The sequence below is a fragment of the Hesperophylax consimilis genome, chromosome 1 (assembly GCF_061612785.1).
Source record: "Hesperophylax consimilis isolate HC1 chromosome 1, BYU_Hcon_1.0, whole genome shotgun sequence".
NCBI classification, from domain to species: domain Eukaryota; kingdom Metazoa; phylum Arthropoda; class Insecta; order Trichoptera; family Limnephilidae; genus Hesperophylax; species Hesperophylax consimilis.
Window position 1 is genome coordinate 31511585 of NC_142836.1, and position 18381 is coordinate 31529965.

The window sequence follows — 18381 nt, forward strand, 5'->3', positions numbered from 1 at the left end:
AGTCGTTAGTCATTCAGCAGATGGGTGTCCAAAATCTAAACGTGTCAAGAGTAATGTATAGTAATTTGAACTCTTCAACGGCGGATCACGGTCGAGTTTTGATGTAATGATTAGTGGAGTCGGAATGTCTCATATACCTATACCTTCAACCAGACGGGTCAGACAACCTTCACATACCTAAGCATTTGGCCAAAGCTCCCCTTACTAAGTGCAAAAAGTTGGATAATTTTCAAATCATAAAGATAGTTGTCATTTTTATTGTACCTACGTACATTTTTTCTTATTTTTGTTTCTTTAATGGGACTTGGACACGGTCAAGCGGCTTGATCGCAAGCACGTAGTTTTTTTGTCTATTGTTGTCTATTGTTGTCTATTATTGTCTATGCTTAGCGGCTTGACAGCCCGCATCAAGCCTCTCCGTCAAGCATGGCCACGCCTTCCTGTGATTTCGTGGTGGTCTATGTATATGTACTTCTATGCCTTCCTGTCATTTCGTGACTCGCGGCAAAATGGAATCTGTCAAAGACGCGTTCTTGGCTCTTACGTTAGCTTTATGTTTGAATAAAATAATAAAAAGAAACGAATTTGGTGTCAAGAATGGTACAAGTTAAGGTACCGCTTTACCCATGAGCATTTGCAAAGTGTATTACAGGCTACAGCTATTTTTTGTATGAATATCTTGTGCGGTATTCATACAAAAAATATGTTTTCTCCATTGAAAATTCAGAAAATTATTTATTCTACAGTTTGATTATTAATGACCTTGAAAACCGCTGTCATAATTATTAAAAAATACTAAAATACTTCCAAAAATTTTAAATTAGATGGATTTCTACAAATTGAACACAAAAACAATAACTAAGTACGTATTTTATAACAATTTTATTCAATTTATATCATTGTTTATGATACGTGATATTTATTTGTCTATTGTCGTTTGTCTATTCCCACAAAAATATAAATTCGCATCAAGCCTCGCCGCAAGCACGTAGAATTGCGCAATGCTTGCAAGCCAGCTTCGGTACACGGTCAAAATGCTTGACACAAAGTGCCATAGACAATAAACTACGTGCTTGCGATCAAGCCGCTTGACCGTGTCCATGTCCCATTACACTATATTAAAAACCTTCGTCGAATGGACGACACCGAAAGACAAGTATTACTGTCATATTTTTTTAATACGTTGATAGATGTTTTTAATAAAAAATTATCTTATTCGGCATCTAGTAGGTACTAAAGATTGGTGCACCTATTTTGTCCGTATTAACTTTCTGTAAAAGCACGAGCGTCGTCCAATCGTCCAAGGTTTATAATATCGTGATTTTCAATGCATGCATTTTTCTATCTGGTGGCATGTTGCAGAAAATGAAATGCATAAATTCTAACAATGTGAATATTTCTACGAGTAAGATATTTAAGAATGGAGTGTAGGCGAATGCAGTTCGTAATGGGTGCAATGAGATGAGAGTCTATCGGAGAGAAATGGTAATGGAAATGGGTTAACCAGGTGTTGTGGAAGTGGCAGGCGACTGAGACCTGAGACGGGTTCACAGAAACATGTGCAATATGTGCGTCACCAGCCATTAGCGGCCCACGCAAACGCCACCGCTGCGCTGTATTCATCGAGTATTGGTGAAGTTGTTAGCAGTTGATTCACGATACCTTTGACCAACAACCAGCAGAATAGATATTGCTTTTCTGGAATGTCGCCACCTTGGCTTCGTGAATAAATAGTTTTCATAATAGAGATACCTAATAATAATCATCGTTTTGAGGCCCAGCCCACTTACTCTGTGCATTTTGAAATTTGGTCTCGTGTACGTTTTGAATTTTGCTACCTTGAATTAGCGCTCAATTATCAGTAAGTAGTTGTCATTATTTATTTATTTATAAAAAAAAATACAAGCATATCGTATCAGAGTAAACACTTAAAAATTAATACAATAAAGAAGAATGTAAACATAATGACAAAAATGAATCCTCACGCATATAATTGAATTTAAAAGATTCAACAAAACAAAATAGTAGGTATGTCATTATTTATTTATTTATAAAAAAAAATACAAGCATATCGTATCAGAGTAAACACTTAAAAATTAATACAATAAAGAAGAATGTAAACATAATGACAAAAATGAATCCTCACGCATATAATTGAATTTAAAAGATTCAACAAAACAAAATAGTAGAAGCGGAGAAGTTATATGGGTACATAGGTCTATTTGTGTCTAGAAGAATAAAAGTGATAGAATATATAACATTTATACTGATTAGATAATAAGATTATAAGAAAACCTCTTTAAAAACTTTACCCTACATTACAATATATTTTCAAAAGCTGCTAGGTCCTGCTTGCATAACTATTTTTGGTGCGCACTTTTCAATTATTGTTGGTCCGCACTTTACTAGAATTTCCAGTTCAATGTTAGATTATTTTATCGTTAACGTTATTTGTACGCGCATTCTTATGTTGCGCCAGATTGTTGATTGTATTGCAACATTTCAAACTCTTATATTTTATTCGTGGGGTACCTAACATACAGGTATATTTCGAATCTTAATCCTTACAATTGAAGAGTTAAATAACGTGTACTTTTTCGTCGGGAAGCCAAATGGAGACAAAAGATTTAGTTTCCATTTGGCCATTTATTGTTGTGTTTGGTCTGAGGAACATTTAATCTATCGCACATTACATTTGCCGTGCCAATTTCGGTGGATAAACTGAACGTCGAAAACTGGCGGCCGCGGCGGTTAGCAATGAGCCGTATTGAACAAACAATGGCATCCATGGGTAGGTACTACAAATATGTGAATTGACATAAATTCACGAGATTGGCGTGTAAGGCACAAATGATAACCCAACGTCGAAGTCGGATAGGTACTTACGTAAGTGCTGCTCTGAAACCGTTGATTGCTCAATAGTAGGTACTCACCTACATCCTACATAAATATATACAAGGTTCGTAGAAAATATATTTAACAAGGTTTGTTCATACAGGCACTTTTCGAAAAAAACGCATCGGGCCACTCGCAAGCTAGATATATGTATAATATATTAGATATACGAGTAATGTAAAATTTTATAGCTGAATAAAATATAAAAAAGGTCGTGACGAACTTCACTTTTCACCAGTTAGGTGGGTATGTGATATTATTTCTTGGTAAATCTAAGTTAATTTCACCGGACTTACGTTTGTACATACGAGTCGGATTAAAATCGATAAAATGAGACTTTCATTTTAAAAATGTGAGTGTCCACAAAAGCAACAAGTAGGTATAAGGTAAAAGGCGCCAATGACCTCGATTCTACATCATCTGCAGATACTGCAAATATCATATATATTTATAAATATATATTTATTCTCTATTATTCCGAACATTTTTCAATAAAAAAATAGATATAATATTTTCAACGTATTATAAACAAATCATTTTCAATTCATTCAGAGTGGCTTGACGCCACTTGTAATTCAATTCAAATATAACAGTGAAAAATGAACTTCAAGCTACGTCACGACTTTCTAACCAATCACCGTCCTACCCCCTCAATGAGCCAACCTTGTTAAGTATATATTTTCGACGAACCGTGGGTCTATGTTAGGTTTGCCTTTTTCCGAATCTATAGGTAAATCGAATGATTTTTTGAATCTGTAAAGTAATACTAGAGACAGGGGGGGGGTCGTTATTGACTTAAACGTTCTAATATCTTCTGTCCTTTTTGTTTTCATAAAAGACGTGTGAGATTTAATATTTCGTCGATGATGTACGTACGTCCTCCTTCTGGGACTATTTTACCAAGGTCTGAAGAAAGTTCAGCAAGAAAATGATCCAAATATTTAATTATAGGTATATCAAGAATATTTCTCTTTTTTTTTATATTTACTCCACACAGGAGGCCCTGAAGAAAATAATTTCCCTCAGGGCCTATGTCATCTTTGGGGATGCTGTGTGGAGGGTCTTTTTGTGGAGAGGAAGGAGTGAACATGGGTCTTGAAGAGTCCCATGTTGTAGGAGGGAGGAAACACAGAGGCCGGCAGTTCGTTCCACAGCCGAGCTGTTGAACTTAAGAACGAATCATAGAAGCGACCCGTTCTCATGTGACAAGTGTCAACTGTGTACAAATCTCTGATGGTTTGTGAATAATGTTTATGTCTCTATTGTTTATATCTCTATTATGATTTGATTTATATCTACAACCTCTCTCCATGGCTATGAATTTTGTAAATTTTTCGTTTTGTATAATCTTTTGATTTGTATACATTTTTTAATTCATATTCCTTTCTCACAAACTTAATTTACTTATTCCATATTATGCTGTCTCAATAGAGGTTAAGTCACATTGAGGAAATCCATAATTGGTTTTATTTTAGCTTATGTACAAACTGATTAAATGTAAACTGTCGATTTTCCAAAAATTAATAAATAAATAAAATAAATGACGTTACAATATATATATAGAAGTGCTGTAGAAATCTCTAAGTAGCAAGCAAAAAGTATGTCATTGTAGTGCTTTCAAAAAAAATTGTTATTTTTTGACCAAATACAGAAATAGGTTAACTTAGGTTTCTCTTTTCTGATTCTATGGGTATTATGGGTAGTCTGAATAGTTTGATATTTTGTATTGTATGCTATGATGAATGGACTGGAATAATTTGCTCCATTTTTTTAGATTGCATCCTACCAAAGGGTTGACCTTGTGAATGACATGTCAATGGGTCTATATCTATGCAGTGTTAAAGTGCTAATGCTTAATGGAGAGAGGTTAGGAGGACTAAGAACTGGCTGTAGATCAGTAAGTGACGTGTTAAACGATATATGTATAGTGAAAGTGATTGTTGGTTTTGTTTCAGGGACGGCAAGATGGTGGTGGGCGAACCCAAGCGGAGCATCATGGAGGGCATCGAGAACACGGGGGACGTGCGCCTCCATGACCACCGGCTGCGGCTGAAACAAAGGTAACACCGACATTCTTCTTCTTCATGAGTGATCATCAGTTCCTACAGGTTTGAGTTGTCAGTTTGTGACCAACGTGTCCAAAGTATTTTTTTATTGTTATCAAGTTTAATTTGTAGAACTCCATTTTAATTTTTATTTTTTTATGTATTCAATAATATTGTTATTGGGTTTGTAAAAACAGTTTATTTTTAAACAAGTTCTGCTGTGTAATTATTATTACGCGTGTCAGCTGTTTCGCCCTCTGAAGGCATTATCAAAGTGTCAGATCAAATTATCAAACATTATCGGACAGTTTGATAATGCCTTCAGAGGGCGAAACAGCTGTCACGCGTATTAATAATTACACAGCAGAACTTGTTTAAAAATAAACTGTTTTTATAAACCCAATAACAATATTATTGAATATATAAAAAATATTAAAAAAAGTGTTCAAAGTATCTTATGGTACGTATACACTTGCGTACCGAAACGCGAACCGAGCCAAAGTTGAGGTTCAGCTCGGCAGTTCGGCAGTTCGGGTCGCGTATGTATACATAGCATTAGAATACGACACATAATTGATATCCTACCTTTCCCTTATTAGAGCCTACGCGTGTTCGAAGGGTACACGCGTTCAATCACTGTGTTTCCCTCCCAACTGACAAAAGTGGCTAAGTCATTTTTTGTACCAAACATTATTGCTATAATCCCGATCGAAATAAAACGTCTCGTCTATTGCCTACGTACGTAGAAACTACGTGTAGGCGTAGTTCACAATCTCCTGCCATTATTATTTGTGGAATGGTAAATAAAAGTATTTCGTATATTTATAAATGTACAACGTTATCCTAGGAGAGGTGCACCGCTTTGTCGGATATATCGGCCATACCTACTCATTGAAGCTCACAACCTGAAGAAATACTCCGAATGACGAATAATAAATATTTGCGTTTTGATGAAATATTATGCTGCAACGAAACTTGACGCACACAAGCCCGGATGAGCAATTTACGACGCCAAAAATATTTTTATTTGATATTCTGATCAGAAACGCTTACGAGGAGAGTACCTAAGAGAATCTTTCAGAGAAATACCTAATTAGGGTTAGTTGTAGTCAGGTGCTTGTTGTATTATTTTTTTATATATTCTTTTCATATATATCATTGTTTCTCCATTTAGAATAAGTGAGATAGGAAAGTAAAACATTTAATTATGATTAAACTGTAAAATGACGATAAATTATTTTTTTAACATTATAAATATGTGGTTATTTCCTCTTTTTCTTTATTTCCTTTAGAGCCAGGTCGCTAAGACTGCCTGAAAAGAACGCCCTCGATTTAACAACTTTTAAATTACCAATAAGATATTTTTTCGAACTAGTAAAAAAAATGTCCTAGAATAAGATGGAACTTTTTTAAAAACTCTAGCTAAAGTAAAAATTTAAATTATTTTTTTAAACAAAAATATATATTTAATCAATAAAACTTCAAAACTGTTTTGTTAAAATTAATTGTAGATTAAATTACATACCTGAGGCTTCAATACCGATGTTGAAAACATTCTGATTTTAAAATAGGTAGAGATAATAGGACGATCAAATATACATTCAATCAAAAATACGTTAAAACTGTTATGTTAAAATTAATTGCAGATGAAAGTACATACCTGAGGCTTCAATACCCATGTTGAAAACATTCTGATTTTAAAATAGAGATAATAGGACGATAAAATATACATTCAATCAATAATACGTTAAAACTGTTTTGTGAAAATTAATTGCAGATGAAAGTACATACCTGATGCTCCAATACCCATGTAGAAAACATTCTGATTTTAAAACAGGGAAAATAGGACGATCGTAGCTACCCCGTCAATGAATCAGGCGCAACTAAGTCATAAATAAACCACTCACTAGATCGATAACTTTGGGCTTTTTGTATGAAACAAATTGGTCCTAAAAAACAATAGATATGCCAATATATACACAGAAAAATTCTCATTCGGAGCCTACTTTTTTATGTTATACACCAATGAAAAACTCCCAGTTTATTCCATAGACTTTCAGAGTTTTTCATTGGTGGATATTGTTAGGCAATCACATGACGTCACAATATTTCGGTTCCAATTTTCGATACGATTCGAATTTCGGAGTTTAACCCCCTGAACTAATATTTGCAGCGCGATAAATATCTCAATTTTGAGCGCATGTGCAGATTATTGGGTTGCGTTCACAAAACAAATTATTGCTGTTCATTTTGAACTGGTTTATATAGAACGTTTCGAAGGTATTTATGATTAGTTTAAAGACAATGCTTTTACCTGTTTTTGGCGCCGTAATTTCCTTAGGCCGTCCTTATGTGCGGCGGTAGAATTATTGATGACTTGCATCAGCTTTGAAACAGTACGCAGGTTGGAAAGGGATAAAATGTCCCAAACCCATAGCTGTGTCACTACAAATTTCGGTTATTTCTGCTGATTCTGGGAACCAAGCTATAATGTAGGTATTAACGTTATTTTATTAATAATGGTAATAAGATTTTAAATGTGTATTTTTTTTTTAATTTTTGAAGGATTTAAATCTATTTGTTATTCATTATTTGCACTGATGGATTTTAAAGTTTACCAACGGTGCGTGTTCATACGAAAGGTAATTTCTGATAATCTCTCAAAATATTTATGTTATAGGCAATGGATCCAAATCTTAGTATTTAAAAATTCAGCTTGCGTATGTTTGTGCTCGCAAAACTTGAAAAGTAGTCAGATATCTCTGAAAATTTCAAAGTTTGTTTTTATTAGTGCCAGGAGTGTTTAGAATGATAGAAGAAGTAGGGGACTCCCAAAGAATACTAAACGCAATCAAATTAAAGTCGATGTAATTTACATGATAATGAAAGTTTTCACCCTCCAGCATTGGAGGGTCATATATTTATGACCGTGCGTCACTATTTTATAAAAGTATTTTTATATTTTTTTCTATCATGCGAAAATAAATTATTTTTTTGACTTTAGAAAGGGAAATTATAATTCTTTCCAGTGCCTCAAATATTTATACTGGAATCCTAAAAATCCTAAAAATAGCCAAAATGAATAATTTATGTTTCGCGCCACTATCGTAACAAATTTTTATTATATGAACGAGATGAAAGTGAAGGTACAGTTTTCTTACAAAATCCCTAAACAAAACGATCGTGTTTTCGAAAAAAAATATCGAGTTCTCGTAATTTTTCTATTATTGGAGTAAAAATTTAAGTAAAAATGTGGTTAGCGTTTTTGACAATATTTTTCACGTTTGATAATAAAATTTTATTATTTATAAATAGTCATGTTTATTTTAAATACATATAACGGAAAGATAATTTTTATCTAGTTTCTAAAAAGTATTAGTTATAACGGAAAATTATAAAATAATATGTATATGTATAGCGAATTTTAAATACACAGAAAACATTTGTAACTGTACAAAAGTGATGAAATTACTGAAGGGTGAATGTACATTGTAGTATACAGTAGTGAATGGTGGAAGTCACAGACCCCCGAAAAACACATTAGTCCACTACACAGACATAGGAATTAATAGACGAGAAGATAATGGCGAGGGGTAAAATCAACTGTTGAAGAACGAAGGGGGTGAAGCTGACTACTGTGATTCGTCAATAAATCAATCTGACAGTAAATAGGCATCTCGCATTATAATATCACCATTTACTTCTTAAAAGTAAAATCTGCTTTTGAATGAATAGACATTTTTACATGGGAGCGCAAATTACTCGCCACGTTATGAACTAATTTGCGTAGTCCAAATTCGGCAAAAAAATTCGGTTCTATTTTCAGAGTCGAATATTTCGTTTAAGTATTTAGTTAAGACACTTTTATAAATGTTCATAATTTACTTCCCAGCAACCAACCAGCTTTGTGTTTCGCGTCCAGACGTTTCTCGATGTGATAGTATATTATGTTTCTACAACTGATCCATATTATATGATGTGAATATGCTTAAAATAAAGTAAAATAATGCTTATATATGGAATGTAATACGACAATTGGGTTTATTCTCTTTTTCACATCTATTTTTACAAGTTTTCATAGTACAAGTCAACATTTTGCCGTGTTATTTCGTAAAATGAACCGATGATGCCTCGACCATAGTTCGCACAAGAATGATGACGTCACGTTTTCAAATTTCACTTGAGGCCATACGCGAGCCCAGCCGGCTCCAATGGAACCGGTATGGGGAGTGGGGATAATACGCTTTTAATCACTTAGGGCAGGTCTACTAATATTCATATGTCTATGGTCCACTAGTATTTTATAAGTTACTAGCTGACGTGTACCCGACGTTGCTAGACTTTTCTCTACTTTCTATGAATATATATAATATGCATGTATTATTCATACAAACCTTCCGGAAGAAATTCTCTAAATGATAGTGAAAACCCTATCAATACCCATTACGTAGTTTAGAAAAACTAAACACACAAACAGACATATGCCAATAGCGTCTAGGCCAGTTATAGTAGTAATTTTTTAGATTATTATATATAATAAGCTCAGATTATTTAATGTTTTTTGTTCATTTTATAGAACTCGTAATTTTATTTTATTTGTTTAGTTCTCCTTTCAATGCCTTCGAAAGGCAACAATAGCAGAACAAATTAAATAATTAACAGTATTATTTGTTAATAAAATTTAAATAAAAAACTACTTTTGTTGTATCTGTTTTGATTGGGGTAATAAATGGGTGCCCTACAGGACTCAATTTGGTTGAGCGGGTATCAATATGGTTGAGTTGAAAGGAGCAAAACATCCCCAAGCGGCGTTTCTTTTTTGATTTCATAATTTTTTAAGTGAAACTGCTCCCAACTGTCTTGAGCAAGTGAGACTATTTTGTCATCCCCATTTGGGGTGTGTTGTCAGGCTGATGGTAGTAGGTAGAGGAATGAGATGGGGAAGTACCTGGCTAGATCTGATCACCAAACACGGCCAAAGCAATTTCAAGCAACTTTTCAATTCTGAATGGTGATCTTACACCAGGGTGATAGTAAGAGTATCCTAATCCTAATGCTAAATCCTTCTCGTAAATAGTTCTGATTGTTTTAATTTTATTTTTTATCTTCCATTTTTGAAGATAGATATCGTTTTAGTAGAAACCAATAAATCTGAACATGTCGTCCGACCACTGCAGACATTTTTCACGAAGATCCCATGTTACTAAATTTTTTATTTTTTTTTTAAAAAAGAAAGACAAACATTCCCAGGTTACGAATAACCCAACAATGTTTGAAAATCTCCTACTACCACCACAGAAAGCCGAAAATGTTTGTGTTGTGATGGAGGACTTAGCCAGCCGAGGAATCGAACACGTGACGCTCGGGTGAGACCCAAGCGCTATGCCCACTCAACCACTGACCGGTCCATAGAAACGTCTTCTTTCCAAGGGGTGACAGATTACGCTATAAGTTCAAAGTGTTTTATATAACTCCCTATTACTCGCCATACAATCCCATACAGACCTGTCACACCTAAAAATATTATGCGTTATAAGTGTGGGCGAGGCGACGATATGCACTGTGATCTGCTAGCCAGGCTATATTTGAAAATTATGCGACCCGCTCTCCTACTTGCGACACTTTACGGAGCGCCGTAATTATGCGGCTGTCATCTGTCAGTGACAGATCCTATGCAAAGAAATGATATTCGGCGGGAGTTCCGCAATTGATCTGACCCTGTGTCATCCCAAAATATAATACGTATATGCCACGCCCAAATTATGCGCGCATAATATAGCGTAATGTGTCGTAAGGCTTAAGCCCCGTATATCCAATTTCTACCGATTTATAACAGGTTTCTCGTTTACTCCTTAAGTTTTTAAGTTTAAAAAAAAGTTATTTTTTAAGATAATATCAATACACTTGTCATGCCGAAACGTTAATTATATGAAATTCCGTCGATAGAAAAAAATCGCAAAGTAAGCTCCGAAAATTATCAAAAACACGTTTTGTTCTGTTATTCAATATGTTATAGGCATGAAAATTTTCACAGTGTATCTTTAAATGCAACTAAAGCAATTGTCGAGAGATTTTTTCTCTATTTCAAACGAGTCGTGTTGTATTACATATTTTCACAATTTTCGTTTAATTATTAGCGCGCTCCATCTAACATTCGTATTTATATATCTCCTTTTAAAACCATCTTTGAACGCTTACTACCGGGCCTTAAATTACACAAGGAACTAAAAATCGCAAGCGATTTGAATTGAATGTGTTCACACATGTCGATCCGGTGTAAAACTCGAACGATGTCTCACACTTTGACAGCAAAAATAGACGGGCTCTCAACTTTAGTCGCTCAACTAAAACTTTATCGACTTTGTTGAAAGGTGTTCACACTTGTCAATCTTTCAAGTGTCATTCAACGGAGAGTTGATCAACTAAAATCGCCATGTCTGAACCGGGCATATACGACGTATGCTTACTTATGCCCAGTCCACATTCGAAAGAAAGTGCACTCGTATTAGCCAATGCACTTAAATCCAAGGACCTAAAAAGCCCTGGACAAAGCATTGGTGCGTTTTTGTATGAATGGCATTATCAAAGACAAATCTAGGGTGACGGGAAATTGCCCGGCAGCCATCTTTATGACTACTTTTGAACTGATTTGTATGCAAAGTAGTGCATAATGTACCATTATAATGTTATTTTTATGTTAAAGGAGTTTTTTTTTTTTTTTTTTTTTTTATTTTTTTTTTTTATTTTTTTTTATTTTAGCGACTATATAAAATAATTGTTACATACAAAATATAATGGTGAAATTAAGTATAAAATATTGTATTTCTTAGTCCTCCTCACTAGGGGGTCCTGTGCCGAGGCGGACTAAAGTTATTTAAATATGGTTTATTTGTCTTCTATGTCGTTTTTAGTGTCTTCTATATCGTTTTTAGTGTTTTCATTAGGGTTTTTTCATTGACCTCTTTCAGCCATATTTTTATTAATGATTTGTATTCATTAGGATTTTTTATTAGTTTTATGTCTTGGGGAAGGATGTTATGGAGTTTTGTTGCAAAGTATGTATAGTTTCTTTGTCCGAATGTGGTTTTATAACTTGGAATATTTTTTATATCATTTTTGTTCGATCTAGTGTTATGCATACACAGTCTAGTAGAGGATTTGTTATTTTTGAAGAGCTTCAATAATATATTTTTGGCATATATTTGCTGTACATTTGGTACGTCAAAGGAATTGAATATTTCAATTGAAGGCGTTCTAATTGGTACTTTCAATATGGTCTTTATGATTCCTTTTTGAATCGTATTCAGGTTGTGTAGGTACGTATGTGTAGCAGATCCCCATCCTATGATTCCATATTCAATTCGAGAATGACATAATGCGTAGTAGACCTTTTTCATATCCTTTTTATTTAATACGTTTCTTAGATTTTTAAAGAAATATATAAGGCTTGTGAGTTTTTCCGTAATACCTTTGATGTGTAGGTCCCATCTAAGATTTTCGTCGATTATTACTCCGAGATATTTTATGTTTTGTGTTTTTTCGATGACGGGGCAGTAACATTGTATATTATTTCCATGGCATTCGTGTAGTTTTAGTTCTAGTGATTTTATTGGTTGGCTCCTTGCGTTTATTGAAAATGTTATATATTTTGTTTTGCTTATATTAAGGGTAAGCGAGTTGATTTTAAGCCAATTTTGAAGTGCACTAAGCCCCTTTTCACCCTCATTAAATGTATCCGTCCAATTTTCTTCTTGAAATAATAAAACAGTATCATCAGCAAAACTGATTATGTTTCCTTTAATGGTAAGGTTAGTTAAATCGTTGATATAGATAATGAATAGGATCGGTCCCAGTACACTTCCTTGAGGGACGCCATAGTTTAAAGATAGTAGTTTGCTCTTTTGTTTGCCAATTTGTACTTGTTGTTCTCGCCCTGTTATATATGACTCTAATAAGTTCATTGTTGTTTCGGCCATTCCTATTTTTTTTAGCTTAGTTAGTAGTATTTTATGGTCTATTGTGTCAAAAGCTTTTTGAAGATCTATGAATAAAGCCAAACACTTTTTCCCTTCATCTATGTTTTTTATGGCTATGCTTGTTAGATTTTCTATGGCATCATTGGTGCTTAGATTTTCCCTAAAGCCATATTGGGATGGTGATAATAATTTGTTTTGTTCAAGAAAATGAACAATTTGCTTCTTCATTACAGTTTCCAAGATTTTTGAAAAGGAGCTTAAGAGACTTATGGGTCGGTAGTTATATATATCCTTTTTGTTACCACTTTTATGTATAGGTATAACTGTTGCTTTTTTAAGGCATGAGGGGAATACATTTGTAGATATAGACAGATTGACCAAGTATGTCAAAGGGAAGGTCAGTTCATTTTGGAGTTGTTTTATTGTTTTATTTGAGATTATGTCATTTCCCGATGATTTATTAACATTGAGGGATGCAATTGCGTTTCTGATTTCAGTATTGGTTACATTAGTTAACTTTAATTTATCTATCTGGTTCATACTTTCCTTTTCTTCTGGTAAAATGCTAGTTTTTGGATGTCTGATTTGCTTTGCCAATTTTGACCCTATATTTGTAAAAAATTCGTTTACGTATTCGAGAATTTTGTCCGGATGCTTTTCGAAAGAGATTTGGGTATTTTCAATTGTTAGTTCATCTATGTTTTTGTTATGGGATGATTTTGCACTTGTAATTTCATTAATGATCTTCCATAATTTGCGTGGGTCATTGTTACATTCGTCTATTTTTTTCTTATAATAATTTTCTTTGACATTGCGTACAACATTTTTGCAAATATTTCTGTATCTTTTATAATATCGTTGTATAAAAATATCACAAGGATTTAATCTAACTTTCCTGTGTAGTTCATCTCTTTTTCTAATGCAATTTATAACGCTTTGGGTTATCCATGGTTTAAGATGTTGATTTTTATGTGAAATCTTTTTTTCTATTGATTTGGTATTTGACATGATGGTATGAGTTATATATTCAATGAATTTACTCCAGGCACTATTTGTATCAAGGTTCTCCAGTAGGTTTATCCAGTTTGTATTTAGTAATTGTTGTTTTACTTCATTCCATATGGTTTCTGTCTTCTGCACGATAATTGGGTAGGGCTGCGATCTTTGTATTTTCTTTTTTGTAATAGATAAAATTGTTGTATAGTGGTCGGTTATAGTAGAGGTGAATATGATAGAGTTGGTTGGTTTAACAGTCTTACTGAATATGTGGTCGATGCAAGATTTGCTGTCATTTGTAACACGCGTAGGTCTATTTATCAAACTTTCAAGTCCGTGGGCGGCCAGTGTTTGCAGATAATCAGTTCTATTAGGATGACCGTTTTCTAGTATGTCAATATTTATATCTCCGATGAGGAAGACATTTTTTTTGTTTTTTAGAAGATTGAGTTCATTAGAAAGCGTTTCAAGAAACTGATTAATATTAGTTGTAGCTGGTGATCGATACAGAGCTAATATAGTGGTTTCATCACCCACTTTGATTTTCAAACAGTTTGCATTTGTGAATTTTATTTCATTGACTTCAGTTTTAGTGTCATCTTTAATGTACACTATCACACCATCATTTTTTGTGTAATTCAAATTGGTTGCATATGAGGTGTAATTATTAATATGTAAGGGTGAATATTTATCCTTTATCCAGCACTCAGTGAGGATAATTATATCAAGATTAATTTTTAGATTCTTAATTAGTATCTGAAGTTCATCGAAGTTTTTGTTGATACTTCGTATATTTTTATTTAATATATTAAAATTGTTTTTAAGAGTTAGCAGTTCATCTGGTTTGTTTGTAGTTATTGTTTCCTTATCCATGTTCTCAGTAGGTATTTCAGTTTGGTGTGTTCAAGTAAGTGATTTGTTATATTAATTTATCGAGGTCGTCCAGATGATTTACGTACAAAATTTTTTGATCATGACCCTTACGAACCATTATTTTACCATTTTTGATCCAAACAAATTCATAATTTTTTTCTTTGGCTAGTTGCTTTGCTTTCCAAAGCAACTCTTTTTTGTAGGGACTTATTACTTCACCTATGTACACTTTTTCGTTTGTCAAATCCTTTAGTAAATTAAGGTCCATTTCTCTTTTTTTAGATAGAAGGATTTCTTTTAGTTTAATTTCTGTAAATTTTACTAGGATTTTTGGCGGAGCATTAAGTCTTCGGTCTGTAGTTCTGGTCACATTGTTTATATCAGCGTGTTTGATTTGAACTCCAGCTGCAGATGCGACTTTTTTTATAATTTCCTCCAGTTGTTCACCATTTCTTTGTGGAATTCCTGCAATTTCTAGGTAGTGCAGATTTGATGTATATTCAATTTCATCTAGTCTTAGTTCCATTTTTTTTATTGTAGCGTTTTTTCCCACTTGCTCTTTTTTCATATTTTCAAGTTCGTTTTGGATTGATTTATTTTGGTTATTATTTGTATCCAGTTTTTTAATAATTTCGTCATATTGAGCACTTATGTACTCAATACTTTTTATAGATTCCGTATTCTGACATTCAATTTTTTGAATTATATCCTTTTTTAAAGAATCAAACTTTTTGTCGATATAATCAAAAATTTTATCCATAGTTTGTTTGTCCTCTTTATCAAGGTTTGATTTATTGCTACGTGTTTGGGTATTAGACATTTTGTTCACAGTTTACAAGAAAATTGGGTTCAAAAATGCCCCCACTTCAATTCAAATTCAAAATATTGTCTCTGGTTTCAGTGACAGCCAGAACAATATTTCATTAGGTTTATGTCTATGGCTTTAAATGTCACTTGTCACGCTAATAAGATTTTGTTTTTAGAATCACTGTTATAATAGATGTGTTCACACTTTGATTATTTAATAATCGGAAAACGATCCACTTTTTGAATGTGATACAATTAGTTTTTGTATGAAAATCACAATGTAGATAACGATTTTTAAAACTTTTTGTAGGACGAGAAATTTACTTGCTTTATTGAAAACTTCATAGAAAAAGTGAATTCAGTTATAACGGCATATGCTTTTTTGGGTATTTGGTAGGACAAGGAATGCGATACATCATTAAAAAATGTATGTAGGTTTTGGTATTTTCCGTATATCATCTCCCTCACCCCGCGGTTTTCAAATTGTTTTCGAATTGCTCCGTCCGGGGCTTTTTAGGTCCATGCCCTAAATCACAAAAAGTCGCCATTTTTGAGTCCAAATATAGAAAACAACTATTATGGTGTGAATGCAACTGTAGCACGCAACGCGTGGAAACACGGTTTTACAACAATCCATGCAATGCGAAGAAATATGGTTTTACACCAAACTTGATCTAAAATTTGATATTCTTTTGCAGTCGGTGGCGTCAGTGTAGATTTTTTAAACGTTTTAAAAAATGTAGTTAGTTCGTTCCTTCTTTGGCCGTCTGCGAAGTGCATACATTTTCGTTGTGAGAAGGAAAACCAATGAAGTACTGCCAAGCTGGTGAATAGGTTTTTTTCCCTGGGCAACACCAACACCATGGCGCGTCGACGCGTCTGACAGATAGGGATGACTGATACCTGAAATGGTCTGTGACTGCGGTTCCAGATGTGGAGCCGGTTCTTTATCCTGTTACCTTTGAAGATAGCATGGACCTCAAAGCTTTGCAGGCATAATTAGAGCTGTCCGCTTCGGGTGCCGACTTACCAAGGCGTCAAGGAGCTAAGGCGCTGATATTACCTAACTCCTAATACAGCACCATTGAGGTTTTTACTTGCGCCAGATGCCATTTGGCCAAGGGCTGGCCCTGGTGGTCAGCGAAAAATTTCATCGGGTTCCTACAGTTTTTCGAAAATATTATTATATTTTCATAAAAATTATGATAAACTTATTCAATTTCGTTTCACGCTTAATACGCAAAAATAGCACTTGGTTTCAACTTAATTACTAAAAGGAGCAACTATTTATGTCGGGGGAGGTGGCAAAAATGCAGTAATATTCCATTTTTCTGAGTTAAGTTTGAAGGTTAGGAAATAAGTATAAATGATTACAATATTTCAATAATAATATTCCAAACTAATAACCTAAAAACCTTTTTTTACATATTTTCTCAAACCCCCGACTTAATAGTTGTATCTATTAAATATTAAAGTTGAAATTTCTGTTGTTAGGCTAGCTTTAGACTTTAAGTATTGTATTTTACGTATTGGATTTTCAAAATGCAATATGCCCATTGGCTAGAAGTCGTAAATTTACGAAAAAACTTACAAGTCTAAAGCTAGCCTTTTAAAGAGCCTTTACATCAGGCGTAATCTACAACTTTAACAAAATTACAAAGAAACCGGTTCCTCCGAAAAACCATATCGCCGGTTCCAGTGACGGTATAGTAGCCGGGACATGATTATCGACCATCTCTACTCTAGTGACATTAAAATTAAAACATAACCTCTAGAGGTGAGTCGTACTAGCTCTTCTTGGTACTCGGAACAATTGGTACAAGTATGAATAAATACCTAGTCCAAATACCTGTTCCCTAGAATTTCACTTGCTCATTACATGGGGAGGATTGTTAGAGAATTTCTAAAAAGTAATTCCCATAAAAAAATGTGATTCCCACAACGACTATTCAAATCCATTATGGGGGGGTTGCTAGAGGATTTCAATTTCAATGGAGCAAAATAAAATATAGAAGTTCGGAGAGAAATAAATAAAACTTTATTTATTTCTCTCCGAACGAACCGGTTTCGGAGATTCTCATCTTACCTAACCTAATTAATTTGATAAATGAGTCTTATAAATACACAACAACATATCTGTATCTTGTGTTTAGTGATAGAAAGCCAAACAGAAATAAAATACCTATACATTACAGAAGACAAATTAATGGATAAAATCGTCCACACACATTAACGTACTCAAAGACAGAGTGAGGAAACTAAGATACATCATAGATTCAAAAAAATAATAATTAAAAAATAATTCCACTTAAATCATATAGGTACATATATTCATTAGAACTTCTGTTCAAAGAATTTAAAGTCAGAAAACTAAATGCATTATTTTTATATCACGTAATTTTACAAATTCACAAAGAAAATAGTCTTAATAAAACTACACCTTTTAAAATAATAGAAAACCCAGATAAACATCAACTCTCACAACTCGAAAAAGTAATTTAAAAAAACAGTGCAATTCAACTATAAATATCTTGGAGTGATTTTTTTTTAATACATTATCAGAAAGTATTAGAAATAACACTAATCATTTTAAATACCACCTTAAAAATACACTGAAAATATAAACAGAATACTCATAGTAAAAATAACGAACATAATATTACACCCCCACATACACAAGCCAAGCTTTATTATGGTGGTGCATCTCAACAACAAAGATTTTAAATGCCAACAAAGAACACAGTGAAAATATTTTTACTATAATATTTTATTTCTAGATGGCGCCACTT

The 18381-nt window shown here is 33.5% G+C and overlaps 1 protein-coding gene across 9 annotated transcripts in view; it reads left to right on the top strand.

Moving 5' to 3' along the window:
• Nuak (Nuak family kinase 1) overlaps positions 1-18381 on the top strand; it is a 79739-nt gene that overhangs the window by 34770 nt on the left and 26588 nt on the right. For all 9 annotated transcript variants that reach the window (XM_089632475.1, XM_089632404.1, XM_089632412.1 and 6 more), the window contains exon 2: positions 4851-4955. In XM_089632475.1, coding sequence (XP_089488601.1) covers positions 4861-4955 — 95 coding nt within the window. In that variant the 5' untranslated portion in view covers positions 4851-4860. The remainder of the gene's footprint in view (positions 1-4850; positions 4956-18381) is intronic.